We start from the raw sequence: 16,089 nt of genomic DNA, 5'->3' as shown, positions 1-16,089 counted from the left end.
GGCAGGAAAATGGTGCAGAGGTCTGTCGCACCAGCCATGATCTTTTGAACAGAGACACTGTGTGGATGGAGTTTGTTCACGGCAAAAGTGAGTTTCAGTCTGATTAGTGGATGAGCAGCTATAATTCATTTCAAAGAAGTGCACTGTCTAGATTTATTGCTGAGAAAATAGACACAGTGTCACAGCTTTTCTTCTGGCACTCATCAGGAAAGATGCAAGAATGTCAAATTTCAAAAACAACAGCGCTGTCAAAAAAGGTTTTAATTAATTGACGAGCACACTTTGATTATTCAAATCATTGCTTTTGAGTACGTACCATAGAACAGTTGAACCCAAGCTTTTGTTTGACAAATTGATTCTTACTGCCATGAAAAATGCAATAGAGGACATTGTGCTGCAGACTTTAGTTTGATTGAAGCAGGTGCAAGGCCTGGATAAATTCATTCTTCCCGTAGGTCTCCAGTTCCCATTCATATATATCTTCTGACAAGTGTATAAAGCCACATTGTGAGCCGAATTGATGATGATAAATTAGTTGAGAATGTGATTCTCAAATCATCTCAAACAGCACTGTTCTTCACCTGAGTACTGATACTACTGAACCAGCCCACACTTGCTGAACACACAACACAATGTTCAATTTTAACTGTGATTCTGTGATTAGACAGCACAAACTGAATAATCCCAACTGCACTGAGAATTCCACTAATAACCAATTTCAGAGGCTGACTTACATGCACCCTGGTCCTCTGCAGCTAAAGGCAAACTATCCAGCATTGTTTCATTCAATCAAACAAAGGTTTGAGAGACCAATGTTCCCTGATGTATTCCCAATGACAATGTGTTAACCAATTACAGTCTAATTGTCAACTAGTCAGCTTCTTTCTCGCACAATATTTATTTTTCCCATTGAAGTTTGTTATAATTGCATCTGTCCTGATGAGTGCAAGATGAAAAACTTTGTCAGCCTGTCTGCTTTTTGCAACAGCATTCACGTCCTGTACTGCCTAGCCACCAGGCTAACTCAGTTGTCTGTAGAATTGCAGACTAGTACGGATAAATTACACGATAATAAAATGTGAGGCTGGATGAACACAGCAGGCCAAGCAGCATCTCAGGAGCACAAAAGCTGACGTTTCGGGCCTAGACCCTTCATCAGAGAGGGGGATGGGGAGAGGGAGCTGGAATAAATAGGGAGAGAGGGGGAGGCGGACCGAAGATGGAGAGTAAAGAAGATAGGTGGAGAGAGTATAGGTGGGGAGGTAAGGAGGGGATAGGTCAGTCCAGGGAAGACGGACAGGTCAAGGAGGTGGGATGAGGTTAGTAGGTAGCTGGGGGTGCGGCTTGGTGTGGGAGGAAGGGATGGGTGAGAGGAAGAACGGTTAGGGAGGCAGAGACAGGTTGGACTGGTTTTGGGATGCAGTGGGTGGGGGGGAAGAGCTGGGCTGGTTGTGTGGTGCAGTGGGGGGAGGGGACGAACTGGGCTGGTTTAGGGATGCAGTAGTGGAAGGGGAGATTTTGAAACTGGTGAAGTCCACATTGATACCATATGGCTGCAGGGTACCCTGGCGGAATATGAGTTGCTGTTCCTGCAACCTTCGGGTGGCATCATTGTGGCAGTGCAGGAGGCCCATGATGGACATGTCATCTAGAGAATGGGAGGGGGAGTGGAAATGGTTTGCGACTGGGAGGTGCAGTTGTTTATTGCGAACTGAGTGGAGGTGTTCCGCTCAGTTTGCAATAAACAACTGCACCTCCCAGTCGCAAACCATTTCCACTCCCCCTCCCATTCTCTAGATGACATGTCCATCATGGGCCTCCTGCACTGCCACAATGATGCCACCCGAAGGTTGCAGGAACAGCAACTCATATTCCGCCTGGGAACCCTGCAGCCATATGGTATCAATGTGGACTTCACCAGTTTCAAAATCTCCCCTTCCACTACTGCATCCCTAAACCAGCCCAGTTCGTCCCCTCCCCCCACTGCACCACACAACCAGCCCAGCTCTTCTCCCCCACCCACTGCATCCCAAAACCAGTCCAACCTGTCTCTGCCTCCCTAACCGGTTCTTCCTCTCACCCATCCCTTCCTCCCACACCAAGCCGCACCCCCAGCTACCTACTAACCTCATCCCACCTCCTTGACCTGTCCGTCTTCCCTGGACTGACCTATCCCCTCCCTACCTCCCCACCTATACTCTCTCCACCTATCTTCTTTACTCTCCATCTTCGGTCCGCCTCCCCCTCTCTCCCTATTTATTCCAGCTCCCTCTCCCCATCCCCCTCTCTGATGAAGGGTCTAGGCCCGAAACGTCAGCTTTTGTGCTCCTGAGATGCTGCTTGGCCTGCTGTGTTCATCCAGCCTCGCATTTTATTATCTTGGAATTCTCCAGCATCTGCAGTTCCCATTATCTCGGATAAATTACACTCTGGGTTATGCTTCAGCAGAGGGTTAAACCCTCATTCTTCTTCTGGATAGTTATGATGATCCCGGTCAAAGAAGCATATTTCTGTTCTCATGGAATTTTACGGCTCCGTTATTGCAGAGCCAGATGTGAATCATTTGAAGGAGGTGCCTCTCTCAAACACACATTCATACCACTGCAAGAACTATGACTGCAGAAGTTCTTTTTTTCTAATTAGTTTCTTTGTGCATTTCCGTACTCACAGACTCATTTTACTTCATGAGAAGACAGTACATTTGTACAGTCTGACATCTGTAAATCCAGTATCTCCATTTGCTCTGTTCAGATTGGATTTGAGATATTAAGACTAGATGGCAAATGTACATTTCATTCATTAAAACCATGAGCAGTGTAATTTGATTCATAAATGTCAGGCAACCAGAAAATTATTATGTATGGCAGTGTGGACACATTGTTATTATTGTTATTTTCTTTTTGGTGGAGGTGGAAGTTATAAATGTTCTCCTTGGTCGGTTAATAAAATTGTGTTGTTCTCATAGATTGGCTCCAGTGAAAAGAGGGAAGTACGACAATTCCAGTTCACAGCGTGGCCTGATCATGGGGTTCCAGAACACCCAACACCATTCCTGGCCTTCCTGCGGCGAGTAAAAGCCTGCAACCCTCCAGATGCTGGGCCAATGGTTGTACATTGTAGGTAGGTGACAGCTTTGACAAAGACAAGCAGTGGTACAACATGTCAACAAACATTTGCAAAGAAACTTTAATTTCAAACATTTTAATTTTCAAGCCCTTTCAATTTGAGATTCGTACGTTGGTGCTGAAAGCTGTCATTTACCAGCAGTTTTCCTTACTTGGCTTCTGCAGTTTAGCAGAGGGATTAATCCATGGTGTTACATGTCAATGAAAAATGGAAAAGAAAGAAATTTATTGCACAGCATTTCTACGTAATCAGTGTGGTTTTCCTCAAAACTGACATATGGTCAGGTGACAGTAGAGTATAACGAGGGATCTGACAGGCGCATTGCAGTCCCCAGCATTCTGAGGAAACCAATCTTGCCAGATACTAATATAACATGTCCATGATTCATAGAAAATGAAAATATTTGTCACATGCTTCCATTAAGACTTGTGCATTATATTCAAAGAATCATTTTGTACTTTGCCTTGCTTGTGACACTAACATTGCAGTTTACAGGTTTAATTTGGAGGGTGTTTGTATCTACTCCATGATTTTACAAGGGCAATGTAGTATATTCTTTTATAAAACTGGAATGTTTTCCACTGCTGTTCATTCAAATGAAAATTAGTTAAGTCTTCAGAACATTTGCATTTGGTGTATGTAGAAGAGTAACATGTTGATAAGTAAACCATTCTTCTTCTTACCACTTCTCACATCTAATGGCTTATGAGGCAGATGAGTGGTACCAGAGCTGGATTTGCCTGGAAAGGTTACTAGCCTAATGCCAGAGGGGCAACACTTCACACTAAGCATGTTAAAGCAGGAGATTTGACTGCTCATTTCTCCTTCTATAGATGTATCAGAAGCATTTGGAGGAAGATACTCAATATTTTTTGCCATCTTAGTTGAAATACAATGTGGATAGATAGTAGTCCATTTTGGTAGCAAAAGCAGGAAGACCGATTATTATCTATGGCTAGTCCAGTTCAGTTTCTGGACAATGGTAATTTCCACATTGTTGATATTGGTTACAATGTTGAATATCAAGGGGCAACAGTTTGATTCTCCCTTGTTGGAGATGGTCATTGCTTGACATTGGAAAGGTGTAAACATTATTTGTCACTTGTCAGCCCAAACGTGGATTGTCTGGTCATTATCCCATTGTTGCTGTGGGAGCTTGATGTGCACAAATTGACTGCTGTGTTTCATGGACCACAACAGTGACTGCACTGCAAATGTAATTCACTGGCTGTAAAATAATTTGGAATGATCTGTGGTGATGAAAACTGTGAAAGAAATGCAAGTCTTATCTTCCTTCCTACCAGTTTCCTTTTGTGTTGTAATAGCCTTGATGTATTCTGGGGTGAATTTATAACATCCAAAAAAATTTTTGCTTGTAGAAGCAAAGTATTAAATCTCAAATCCAATCCCAACCTGCTGATTTTGCAGCCTTAACAGAAGTGCAATATTGGTCCAGCACCAGTGTTCCAGTTTGAAAATAGGATTTCATCCTTTTAATTTCACTCTATTGTTAGATCTTTCCCTAATATTTAATATCACAGGAATATCGAATGAAATAAACAGCTTAAACCATTGTTTTTATTGCAATTAAAACATTTTTCGTGGGATTGGTGAGCTCATGCACATAATATCAAAACCATCAAATTCATACAAAAATTTGCTTTAATCGCAAACAGTGAAATTTCTTTCCCTCTGACAGTTTAACATAATACAGTATTTGTATTTATTGAACATGTAAGCGTTGGAACTTTAAATTGTGTTCCAAATTACAATGATGGATCATGCTGTCTTTCGTCTTTTATTCAGTGGAATCTGGTTCAAGGCAGTGCAAATTTCAAGGATTAAGATGTGCAATTGTTGAGTTAGAAGGCCCATATTTTTATTTTGTACCAACCTAATTTGTAGTTAGCAGTAAACTGAAATTTACAGTATAAATTCTGAAGTTGCCAGCTTTAATAAGCGAAATAGCAGCTTATTTGAAAACTAGTTGAAACTGGGTCTTGGTTAAGTAGGTTTGATAGACATTTGGGTTTGGAGAATAGAAAAACAGCCAATTTAATGCAATTTAGCACTTGGGTGAGAGAATAGAGTGATGGAATTAAGTTATTAAGGGAGTTCAGAGAACAAAGGGAAAGTGATATTCTGTTAAGAATCTGGTACGTTAAACAAACAATTTTCTTTTAAACAATGCATGAGCTAACAAAGCAAACAGCTGGTACTATCCTTCCAGAATTGACATAACAAAGAAGAAATAATAGTTCAGAAAAGGAGCAGGCCCTTCAGCCTACCAAAGTTACACTGACACATACTGACTTTCTAATCTAAAATCCTTTTTGTCTCATGCTGCCCATATCCCCCCATTCTCTGTCTGTTTATATATCTGCCATGATGTCTCTTAAACGTATCCAGCTCCAGCACCACCTTTAGAAGTGTATTCCAAACGCTTACCATCCTCCTTCCTTGCGCTTATCCTTTAAAAGTAATCCTTTTTACCTTAAATCTATGTTCCCTGGTAATTAACATTTCTGCCATCGGAAAAGGACCAACTATCCATGCCTCTCATAATTATGTAAGCTCCTATCTGGTTGGCTCCCATCCTTTGATGTTCAAGTGAAAAAAAATCAAGTTTCTCCTCAAAACTAATACCCTCCAAACCAGACAATATCCTCATAGCCTGTTTCTCCACCCTCTCCAAAACCTGCACATCCTGCTGCTAGTGTGGCAACCAGAACTGTACTCAATCTTCCAAATGTTCCTGAACTAAGGTTCTATACAGGTGCAACATTACTTGGCTAGTTTTTATACTTTGTGCCCTACTGATGAAGGCAAGTGTGCTAAATGCTTTCTTGATCTCCTTATCCACTTGTATTACCACTTTCAGGGAACTGTGGATCTTTAGGCCTAGATACATCTGTATGTTGATGCTACCAAGGGTTCTGTCGTATTCTGCCAAGGGGAGGTGTCAGCCTAGTGGTAATATTGCTGGACTGTTGTTCCAGAGACACAGGTAATGTTCAGGGGACCCGTAATCATATACCAACATGGCAGATGGCAGAATCTGAGTTCAATTTTTAAAAAAAGTCTGGAATTAAGAATCTAATGACAACCATGAATCTCTTGATTATTGGAAAAACTTACTAATGTCCTTTAGGGATGGGAACTGCTCTCCTTACCTGGTCTGGACTGCCATCCTTCCTAGTTGACTTTTAACAATGGGCAATAAATGCTGGCCTAGCCAGGGATGCCCTTACCCGGTGAATGAATAAAACAAAAAATTACCATATACATCTCTCCTGCAATAGATCTCTCGCACTTCAAATTTGTCGGGATTAAACTCCATCTGTCATTTCTGTCTGTATCCTGCTTAATACTGTGGCAATCCTCCTCACTATCCATAGCTCCCTGAATATGTATGTTATCAGCAAACTTACTCAATAGATCCACCTACATTTGCCTCCAAATATTGATGTATATATTACAAACAATATGTGTTTCAGCACTGATTCCTGTCGGACCCCATTGGACACAGATTTCCAATCTGAAGAACACCTTTCCTCCCCTACTCTGTCTTCTACAAATATGCTAGTTCTGTATCCATCTTGCCAGCTCACTGTTAATCCCATGTGACTATACCTTTCGTATCAGCCTGCCATGAGTGTCCTTGTCAAAGGCCTTGCTAAAGTCCATATAGACAACATCTACCACTCTGCCCTCAGCTTTGTTATTTCCTCAAAAAGCTCAATCAAGTTAATGAATCACAACCTTCCCCACACAAAACCATGCTGCCTGTTGCTGATAATGTTTTTCCAAATGTGGGTAAATCATATTCCTAAAAGTTTTTTTCCAGGATTGTTCCCACCACTGATGTAAGGCTCACCAGCCTGTAATTTCCTTGATTATTCCTGGTGTTGTTGTTAAAGACAGGAACAATGTTGGCTATTCTCCTGTCCTCTGTTACTATTGTGCATTGGTGTTAGAGGAATAGAATAGTAAAAAGGTGGCGGATTGTGTTCCAGTTGAGTGGGCTGCTCTCTCCTGGATGATATCAAATTGTTTCAGTGTTGTTTGAGCTGCACTCATTCAGTTTTTTATCAAAGCAATGAAGAACTTGCATTTGCTTATAATGTTTCACACTTTCATGTTATGGCAAAGAGTTTCACACCAAATTCATTACCTTCACATTCAGGTGCCAATTTGCCTGTGAGGGGGTTCCACAATCTGTAGTCAAATAATTGACCAGATAATCTATGTGTAGTGGTATTGGTTGAGAGATAAATGTTGGCGAGGACACAGGGAGAAGTGCCCATGTGTAATGTTTAGCTGATTGTACATGGGTTTAACATTTCGTCTGAAGAATAACAGCTCCACGAGTTCAGGAGTCTCTCCATGTTGAGGTGCGCTCAACTCTCTGAACTGATGCTTGAAACCATAATCTTCTAAACCAGACTTGACTTATGTGCCACTCAGCGCATGGACATTGTGATAATTTCTGAAGATTGCGGTGGTGTCTGTGCTTTGGACAATTGGTTTATCAAAAGGACTTTATCCAAGCCTTTTGCCGCTGAGGTGGACGACGAGACACAAAATTTGTCTTGCAATTCCACTCATTTTTATTAAGAAAATATTCCTTATTAAAAAAAAATCATGTAAGCATTTCTGAAATTCTCACAATATTTACTCTTTACCTGACTCTTTCGATCTGAGAAAGGATATTACTCAAAATGATCTACAGGTTTGAGTTAGGCTGCTGGAATCTCCTTCCTCTCTAACGTGGGGCTGGTTCTTTTCCCAGATGTGGATGTCACTGTTCAGTGAGGATTTTCTGCTGGGACTTTTGGGTTGCCACACAGTCTTCCACCCCAGGTCTTGCGGCTAGTGTTTGCTGAGGGGGTGGCTTTCAAGTGCGTAATTTTCCCCCTTCACACCAGACCTTCCTGAATGTTCTGGGACCTTTAGCTAATGGGATCATGAGTGGAGTTGAAACCATCCAGTGGGGTTGTGGTAACATTCTTCACTATAAGTGCACATCCTCAGACACTGACTGGAAGTCAAGGTGCTCAGAAGTCTGATTGTAACTTCTCCTGCAGGTTGGTTGTAGCTTGTTCCCCTTGAACCATTGTGACTTATTTGACCTTGGTTTCTACTATTCTCTGTAGCTGATAAGTGCTGGCTGTTGTATAATTTAGTTTGATCAATTTTCTGTTCAGCCAGGCTTCTCCAACTGTGGGTCAGTTTAGAATGTCCAGTACTGGGTCCATGTGTGTTTTACTGTACTCGTCTTAGGGTAAAGTTAATTGTCTCCAAACCTGGCCAACTGAATTGTGGGAAAAGGAATGCCGTAGTTCCACTATTTTCATGGAGTCAGATTTAGCTTTTATTAAGCCTCATTATTCCTTCCTGGTTTAGAGTCCAGACATCCATTCGACCTGGATGACCAGAGGCATTGAAAGTTTAGTCAATAAGGAAAATGAAGCTTATGTAAGGTTTAGGAGGCTGAAATCAGACAAGGTCATTGTGGAGTATAAACAAACCAGGAAGTAATGAATTAGGAGGGCTGAGAGGGGACATGAAATATACTTGGTAAATAGAATTAAGAAGAATCCAAGATGTTTGTTACCAATTTGCAGAGCATCTGCACCCTATACGGTACAGTCCACAGCACCTTTTGGTTTCCCATCATTTTAACTCCCACTCCCACCCTCTTGGTAACATGTCCATCTCAGGCTGCCTCCAGTGTCACAATGACACTGCCCACAAACAGGAGGAACAAAACTTCATATTCCGCCTTGACAGTCTACAGCCTGATGTCCAACCCTTCCTTTTATCCCTGCCTCCTTGACCTGACACAACCTTTCCATCTTCTTTCCCATGTGTCCGCCCCACCCTTCTCCCTGACCAATCCCCACCAATCCCTACCTTCATCCACCTACCACCATCCCATTTACCTTCCCCCAGCTCCATCCCTCCTCATGCTATTTATTTCCAAGCTGCCTTCCCTCGTCCCAGTCCTGATGAAATGCCCTGACCTGAAACATTGACTTTTCTGCTCCTCTGATGCTATCTGACCTGCTGTGTTCCTCCAGTTTCCACACTATGTTGTCTCTGACTCCAGCATCTGCAGTTCTTGCTATCTCCCTATTTATTATATATGTTAGGAAGAAGAGAACAGCTCAGGAAAGGGGAGGTCCACTCAAGGATAAAGGAGAGAATTTACATGTGGAAGAAGCCAGAGGAAGTGGGTGAGATCTTTAATGAGTACTTCACATTGGTATTCACCAAGGAGAAGGATATGGATGACAATAAGAGTAGGGAGGGGTTTGTTGATATTCTAGGGCATGTTGATGTTCAGAAGGAGGAAATGCTGAATGTCTTGAAAAACATTAAAGTACATAAATCACTCGGACCCGATGGGATCTATCCTAGGATACCGAGGGAGGCAAAAGAAGAGATGGTTGATGCCTTGACAGAGATCTTTGTGTACTCTTTTGTCACAGGTGAGGTCCCAGAACTGAAGAATAGCCAGTGTTGTTCCTCTGTTAAGAAGGACAACAGGGATATTCTCAGAAATTATAGGCCAGAGAGCTTGACTTCAGTGGCAAGGAAATTATTGTAGAAGTTATTTAGAGAAAGAAGTTACTCACCTTTGTAAGAGAATGAATTTACTTGGGATAATCAGCATGCGTTTGTGCAGAGTAGGTCTTGTTTGACTAATTTGGTGTGTTTTTTCAGCAAGTGGTAAAGATGATTGAGGGTACAGCAGAAGATGTTGTCTGCATGGACTTCAATAAAGCATTTGCCAAGGTTTCGCATGATAAGCTGGTCCGTTAAGTCGTGATGAGTTTGTAAGTTGGATACAAATTAGGCTTGATCACAAAAGTCAGGGTATTTGTGGAGGGCAGTTTTTCTGATTGGAAGCCTGTGACCAATGATGTTCAGTGGATCAGTGCTGGGACCTGTCTTGATTGTAATACATGTATAAATGATTTGGATGAAAATGTAAGTGATCTGATTAGTAAGTTTGCAGATGATTTGAAAGTTGGAGGAGTTGTGGGCAGTGAGGAAGGTTCTCAAAGTATACAATAGGATATAGATCAGATGGAAAGTTGGGCACAGAAATGGCAGATGGAATTTAATGAAGGTAAGTGTGAGATGGTGTATTTTGGGAGGTCAAATGGAAGAGGAAAGTATGTATTGAAGGGAAGGACCCTTAGGAGCATTAACCTACAGAAGAATCGTGAAGTGCAAGTCCGTAGTTCCCTAAATGTGGTAATGTAGCTGTATAGCATGCTTGCCTCCATCACTTGGGGCACTGAGTGTGAGAGTTGGCAAGCCATCTTGCAGCTATATCATTTAGGCCATTTTTGGATATTGCGTACAATTTTGATCGCCACTCTAGAGAAATGATATAGATGCTTTGGAAAGGTTGCTAAAGAGATTTACCAGTATGTTGTTGGGATTGGAGAGTATTAGCCACAAAGAGAGTTTGGACAAATTTAAGATAACAAGGTGTAGAGCTGGATGTACACAGCAGGCCAAGCAGCATCAGAGGATCAGGAAGGCTGACAGTTCGTGTCTGGACCCTTCTTCAGAAATGGGGAGGGGAAGGGGATTCTGAAATAAATAGAGAGAGAGATGGAGGTGGATGGAAGGTCGATAAAGGAGCAGATTGGTGGAGAGGAGACGGCCAGGTCAAGGGTGTGGGCATGGAACCAGTAAAGGTGAGTGTAGGTGGGGAGTTAAGGTGGAGTTGGTCAGTTCAGGGAAGACGGGGATGAGGCTGGTAGGTAGGAGGTAGGGGTAGGGGTTGGCGTTGAGATGGAAGGAGTGGATCGGTAGGAGGAAGGAAGGACAGGTTAGAAAGGTGGGGACGAGCTGGGCTGGTTTGGGATGCAGTCGGGGGCAGGAAGGTTCTCAAAGGATACAGTAGGATATAGATCAGTTGGAAAGACTCTTGGACAAATTTAAACTGTTTTCACTAGTGTGTCAGAGACAGGGATCATCTGATAGAATGAGACCCACATATCCTCATGCTGAAATTAAGCATGCAGGTAAAAAAGGTAAACTGTATGTTGGCCTTCATATTGAGAGGATTGAAGAACAGGAGCAAGAATGTATTGCTGTAATTGCTGCGTATGTGAGGCCACACCTGGAATATAGTGTGCAGTTAGATCTCTGCCTGAAGAACGAAGCTCTTGCTATAGAGGAGTACAGAAAATGTTTACCAAATTGATTCCTGGCTGGTAGGACTGACATATGAGAGTGAGACAGTTGAGATTGTATTCACTGGAGTTTAGAGAAATGAGGGGCCATCTCATAGAGATCTGTAAAATTCTAGCAGAAATTAGACAGGTTAGACGCAGGAAGATTGTTCGCAATGGTGTGGAGAGTCTAGAATGAGAAGTCATAGTTTAAGGATTAAGGGTAAACCTTTTAGGACTGAGATAAGAAATGTCTTCATCTAGAGAGTGGTGAGCCAGTACAATTCACTACCACAGAAAGTGGTTGAGGCCAAATCAGTGTATTTTTAAGGAACGGGTAGATATAGCTCTTGTGGGTAAATGAATTTTAAAAAATTGTTGGGGTGGAGTGTGTGCACGGATGGGTCTGAGGTATTGTGCTTGATCAGCCATGATCATATTGAATAGTAGAATAGGCTTGAATGGACTACTTCTGCTCTGTCTTGCTTATTTGTATGTTTCTGACAAGCTGCAAAAAATGCTTATTATAACGTGTAATTGTGGATCACATAGAGAACAATTATATTGTTGCAACAGTTATTGGATGATTTTATGCATAGATTGGAAAACTAATAATTATTAGCATTGAGCAGGTTTGATTAGATTATATTCTTTGATATTGTTCACTGGTCCATGATTTTGGAATAGTCATATAAATGCATAAATCAGTATAACTATCACATGAACAGAACGAGGAATATAAATATCAGAGATAATGGGAACTGCAGATGCTGGAGATTCCAAGATAATAAAATGTGAGGCTGGACGAACACAGCAGGCCAAGCAGCATCTCAGGAGCACAATGTGCTCCTGAGATGCTGCTTGGCCTGCTGTGTTCGTCCAGCCTCACATTTTATTATCGAGGAATATAAATATGCTGTGTTGAGAAAAACTGAAGTATTAATATACCGTAATCTATATGCCTGTTAATCTATGTGGATGCATATAAGTAGATCCTAACCTCTCATTTCTGCCACTGAATTCTGTTCATTTACTGATCTAATTTTGTGAATAGCTCATTTAGATTTTTGCCACTTCCCTGCAATTTTGCCACTCAAAACCATTGCCTGGCGTTTGCACTAGCTCTGTTTACTGTTCTACCTTTTGGAGTTCCAAATTAAAAATTAGCTTGCATTGAAAAAACTTGCTTGCATTGAAATCCATTTACCCCAAAAGTATCTGTTCACTGAATCAATCAATATCTCTATGTAATTTGACAATTCCATTGACACTGTTTTATTGCCTCTTGTCTTGGTAAAGTGGTAAACTCAGACAGACATCTTTTTGTCCCATCTGAAAAGATGTTTATAACGATGGTGAATGGTTGAATCTCCAACACCGATCGTGTTGGCCACTGTTGGCCACATCCTGCTAATTAGGTTCCCAGTTTATTGTTATTTATCAATTTATAACACTTGCTGTGCACAAATCAGCTGCTGTATTTCCTACATTGGAACAGTGACAACACTTCAAAACTAATGGAAAGGTTCGAGAGAATTTTGGGTGCCTTTTACCCCCTGAAAGATGCAATAATGATGAAATAAATCAGCTTGTTAAATAATGTGTTCTCACCACAGGCACATGCTTAAAATGATAGATTTGCATGTCAAATTCACTTGCAATGATGAACAACTACTCTAGGCACAAGGACATAGGTGAGAAATGTGGTTATTTGGACTTGCACACTCGTGTACTTGAGTTCATCTTGGTCAGGAAATGTTTGCTCACCTGTTTGACAATGAAATTTTAATTGTGAGATTTCGCATTACAAAGGCTTGTACTCCAGACTTTATAAAACAAAGTCAGCAGCCAAATCTTAGAGCATACCCTTAACTTGAAATAGGAACATTTTTGAATATTTTGGTTCTTTTTAAAGAACTAAATGGCCATTAGTATTATAAATATAATATTCTGAGGAGCCAATGAAGTCTCAATATGACTTTCATTTCCATTCATGAGGTTTGCCAGGGCTAATTTATAGATGCAAAAACTGCAATTTTTCAGTCCCCCTCACACGTCCTCCATCCATACAACGACAAGTGTATTTCTAAGTAATGTAGCCTCAGAATATGAAATACAGTACGAAATACTCCTTTCAGACTCTTCAGAAAAAGACACCTGAAAAACAAAGAAGATGTAGACCTTACCAGTGCACAATGCTTTTGATTTTTCCTGTATTTCATTATTTTGTTAAAACTGTTGCTTTTTAAACACCACTAAGAAGTGAAAATAGAACTCAAAATAGAAATAGCATATCGTGTCATTATGTAAGAGTGAAGTTGCCTTTTTGGGATAAAGTTAAAAGTGGAAAATATGATTGTTAGAAACATGGTATCCTGGAAGCAGATGTTTTGTGCTAGGACCCTGACTGGTTCATAAAACATAGACTTGGACTGAGCTATGATAATATATCAGTTTGAAACAAGTTACTTGCTTGCAGCAATGAGAACTGACAGATCCCAGTTACTCTGCATCAGTCTCTGATCACGTCAATCATACCCATCACTGTGCAAGGGCTGTTTGCATGTCAATACTGATTGACAGTACAGTTGGTTCTCTGCTCATGTTTAAAAGGCTTTTCAAAAACTTGAAAGTAAACCCAGTATGTTTGTTTAAATAAGAATGCCTGTTTTATGTCTTCAAGCATACATTGTCCAACAATTTTACATCACTGAAAAGTTGAAATCAATGGCAATAGTGCAAAATGTGAAACAGATCCAAAAGGAAATTAACTGTAATACTGTAAACTTGGAGAGTATCCACTGACCTCTATGCAAAACATATGAAACATGAGATTTGTCATGAACCCTAATCTGTTTGGGTTTCCCTTTTAATTTTACAGTGCTGGAGTTGGAAGGACTGGTTGTTTCATTGTAATAGATGCCATGTTGGAGAGAATAAAGCATGAGAAAACTGTAGATATTTATGGTCATGTAACACTAATGAGATCACAGAGGAATTACATGGTTCAGACTGAGGACCAATATATCTTTATTCATGATGCACTGCTTGAAGCAGTGACTTGTGGAAATACCGAAGTGCCAGCCAGGAACTTGTACGCATATATCCAGAAGCTGACACAAGTGGAGCCAGGAGAAAATGTCACAGGAATGGAACTGGAATTCAAGGTACTGTGAAGGAATTTCCAGCTTTCTTTCTGCTATAGCTCAAAAGTTTCAAACATTTAACCAATTCGAGTAATCAATTGCTAAGGTAACAAACAACTCAGTAAATAACACTGTATTGATTGTACTTTTGTGGATGTCAAGTACTTCACAACCTCAAAAATTAAAGGAAGGATATCTTACTTACACAGAGTGAAGACAAGTTATTGTTGCAGTGTTATTCAATTCAGAACAACCACTTCAACAAGTATATCTGTATAAATAAATGACTGTTACAATTTTTAGTGGTTTATGAATTGTCTTGATGTTAAATGATAGTGCTGGGATACAGTGTTAGTACCATGTGATCTCCAGCAAGGTTTGGTAGTTGTCCTCCACTTCTGCCCCAACAATGCGCATCAGCCATCCTTCACTGACTGGCACTGTTAGCTTTGTCCAAGTTATGTGCTGTGGACCTCTGCTCACTTAGTACTTGGTTGATAGTTCTTATACTTGGTGCAGAAGCAGAGGAAGCTTTCCTCCTTCTGGCTTTGACATGTATTTCTTCCTCGCATCCTCAACTGTTATTGATGTCAATTGCAGCAATGTTGAACTCCAGTTTTAGACTGAAAGTCATGAAACTGATTTCTACAATGTACCACTTTCCAAGTCTCGGGCAACTTTAAAACTCATTATTTTTCTCCCCTGCAGCGTCTTGCCAACACGAAAGCCCACACATCAAGATTCATTAGTGCCAACCTTCCATGTAATAAATTCAAGAATCGCCTTGTTAATATTATGCCATATGAATCCACGAGAGTATGTCTACAACCCATCAGAGGAGTTGAGGGCTCAGACTATATTAATGCCAGTTTTATTGATGGTTATAGGTAAGTGGGTATATCAGTAGGTGACAGACTGTACCTCTTAGCCCTCAGTTGCACTTGTGTTCCTGTACAACAAAGAATGAAAGTGAATGAAATCAATATTGCTTTTTTTTTGGAAATCAACTAGTTATTATTAGTCAATTGATTGGCATTGATCTGGTCCCCTTTGTTCATTTGTTAGGATGGATGTAACCACACATCAAAAGAATGGCATTTGATGGTCAGCAATAAATTGTTTTGATACAGTGTGCAGAATCAAGAACCAGTTATAAAATAATGAATTCCATGATATAAAGGGAAATAAACAATTCCAGGCCGTAACCTTATTTAAATACTCTGACCTTATTTATAAAGCCTGAGATGAGACTGTGCCTTATAAAGCATCTCATTCTCTTCATGATCTAAACCAGTCATAGAATTTCACAACAATGCACTGCAAATTATTTTGCAAATGCAATCATGATATAACAATAATTATTTTCACATATTAAAGTTTTGGAGTAGTTTATGCCCAAACTTGGTGGCAGCTGCCCCAAATTAAATTAGAAAATATTTTCTAAAGGACAGTGACGTCTCAGAGTTTAAAATCTGTCTTTTTCTCTCATGTTTCAGATTAAATTAGATTCCCTACAGTGTGGAAACAGGCCCTTTGGCCCAACCAGTCCACACTGCCCCTTGGAGCATCCCACCCAGACCCATCCCCCTATAACCCACACACCCCAAACACTATGAGCA

The 16,089-nt window shown here is 40.7% G+C and overlaps 1 protein-coding gene across 49 annotated transcripts in view; it reads left to right on the top strand.

The window, feature by feature from the left end:
• Positions 1–16,089, top strand: part of LOC125450923 (receptor-type tyrosine-protein phosphatase delta) — a 2,532,553-nt gene that overhangs the window by 2,494,025 nt on the left and 22,439 nt on the right. For all 49 annotated transcript variants that reach the window (XM_059644541.1, XM_059644540.1, XM_048527343.2 and 46 more), the window contains 3 exons: positions 2,966–3,120; positions 14,206–14,491; positions 15,179–15,357. In XM_059644541.1, coding sequence (XP_059500524.1) covers positions 2,966–3,120; positions 14,206–14,491; positions 15,179–15,357 — 620 coding nt within the window. The remainder of the gene's footprint in view (positions 1–2,965; positions 3,121–14,205; positions 14,492–15,178; positions 15,358–16,089) is intronic.

Source organism: Stegostoma tigrinum, chromosome 3, assembly GCF_030684315.1.
Source record: "Stegostoma tigrinum isolate sSteTig4 chromosome 3, sSteTig4.hap1, whole genome shotgun sequence".
NCBI lineage: Eukaryota > Metazoa > Chordata > Chondrichthyes > Orectolobiformes > Stegostomatidae > Stegostoma > Stegostoma tigrinum.
Note: the sequence above shows the minus strand (reverse complement) of the source record. Positions and strands in the feature narration are given on the sequence as shown.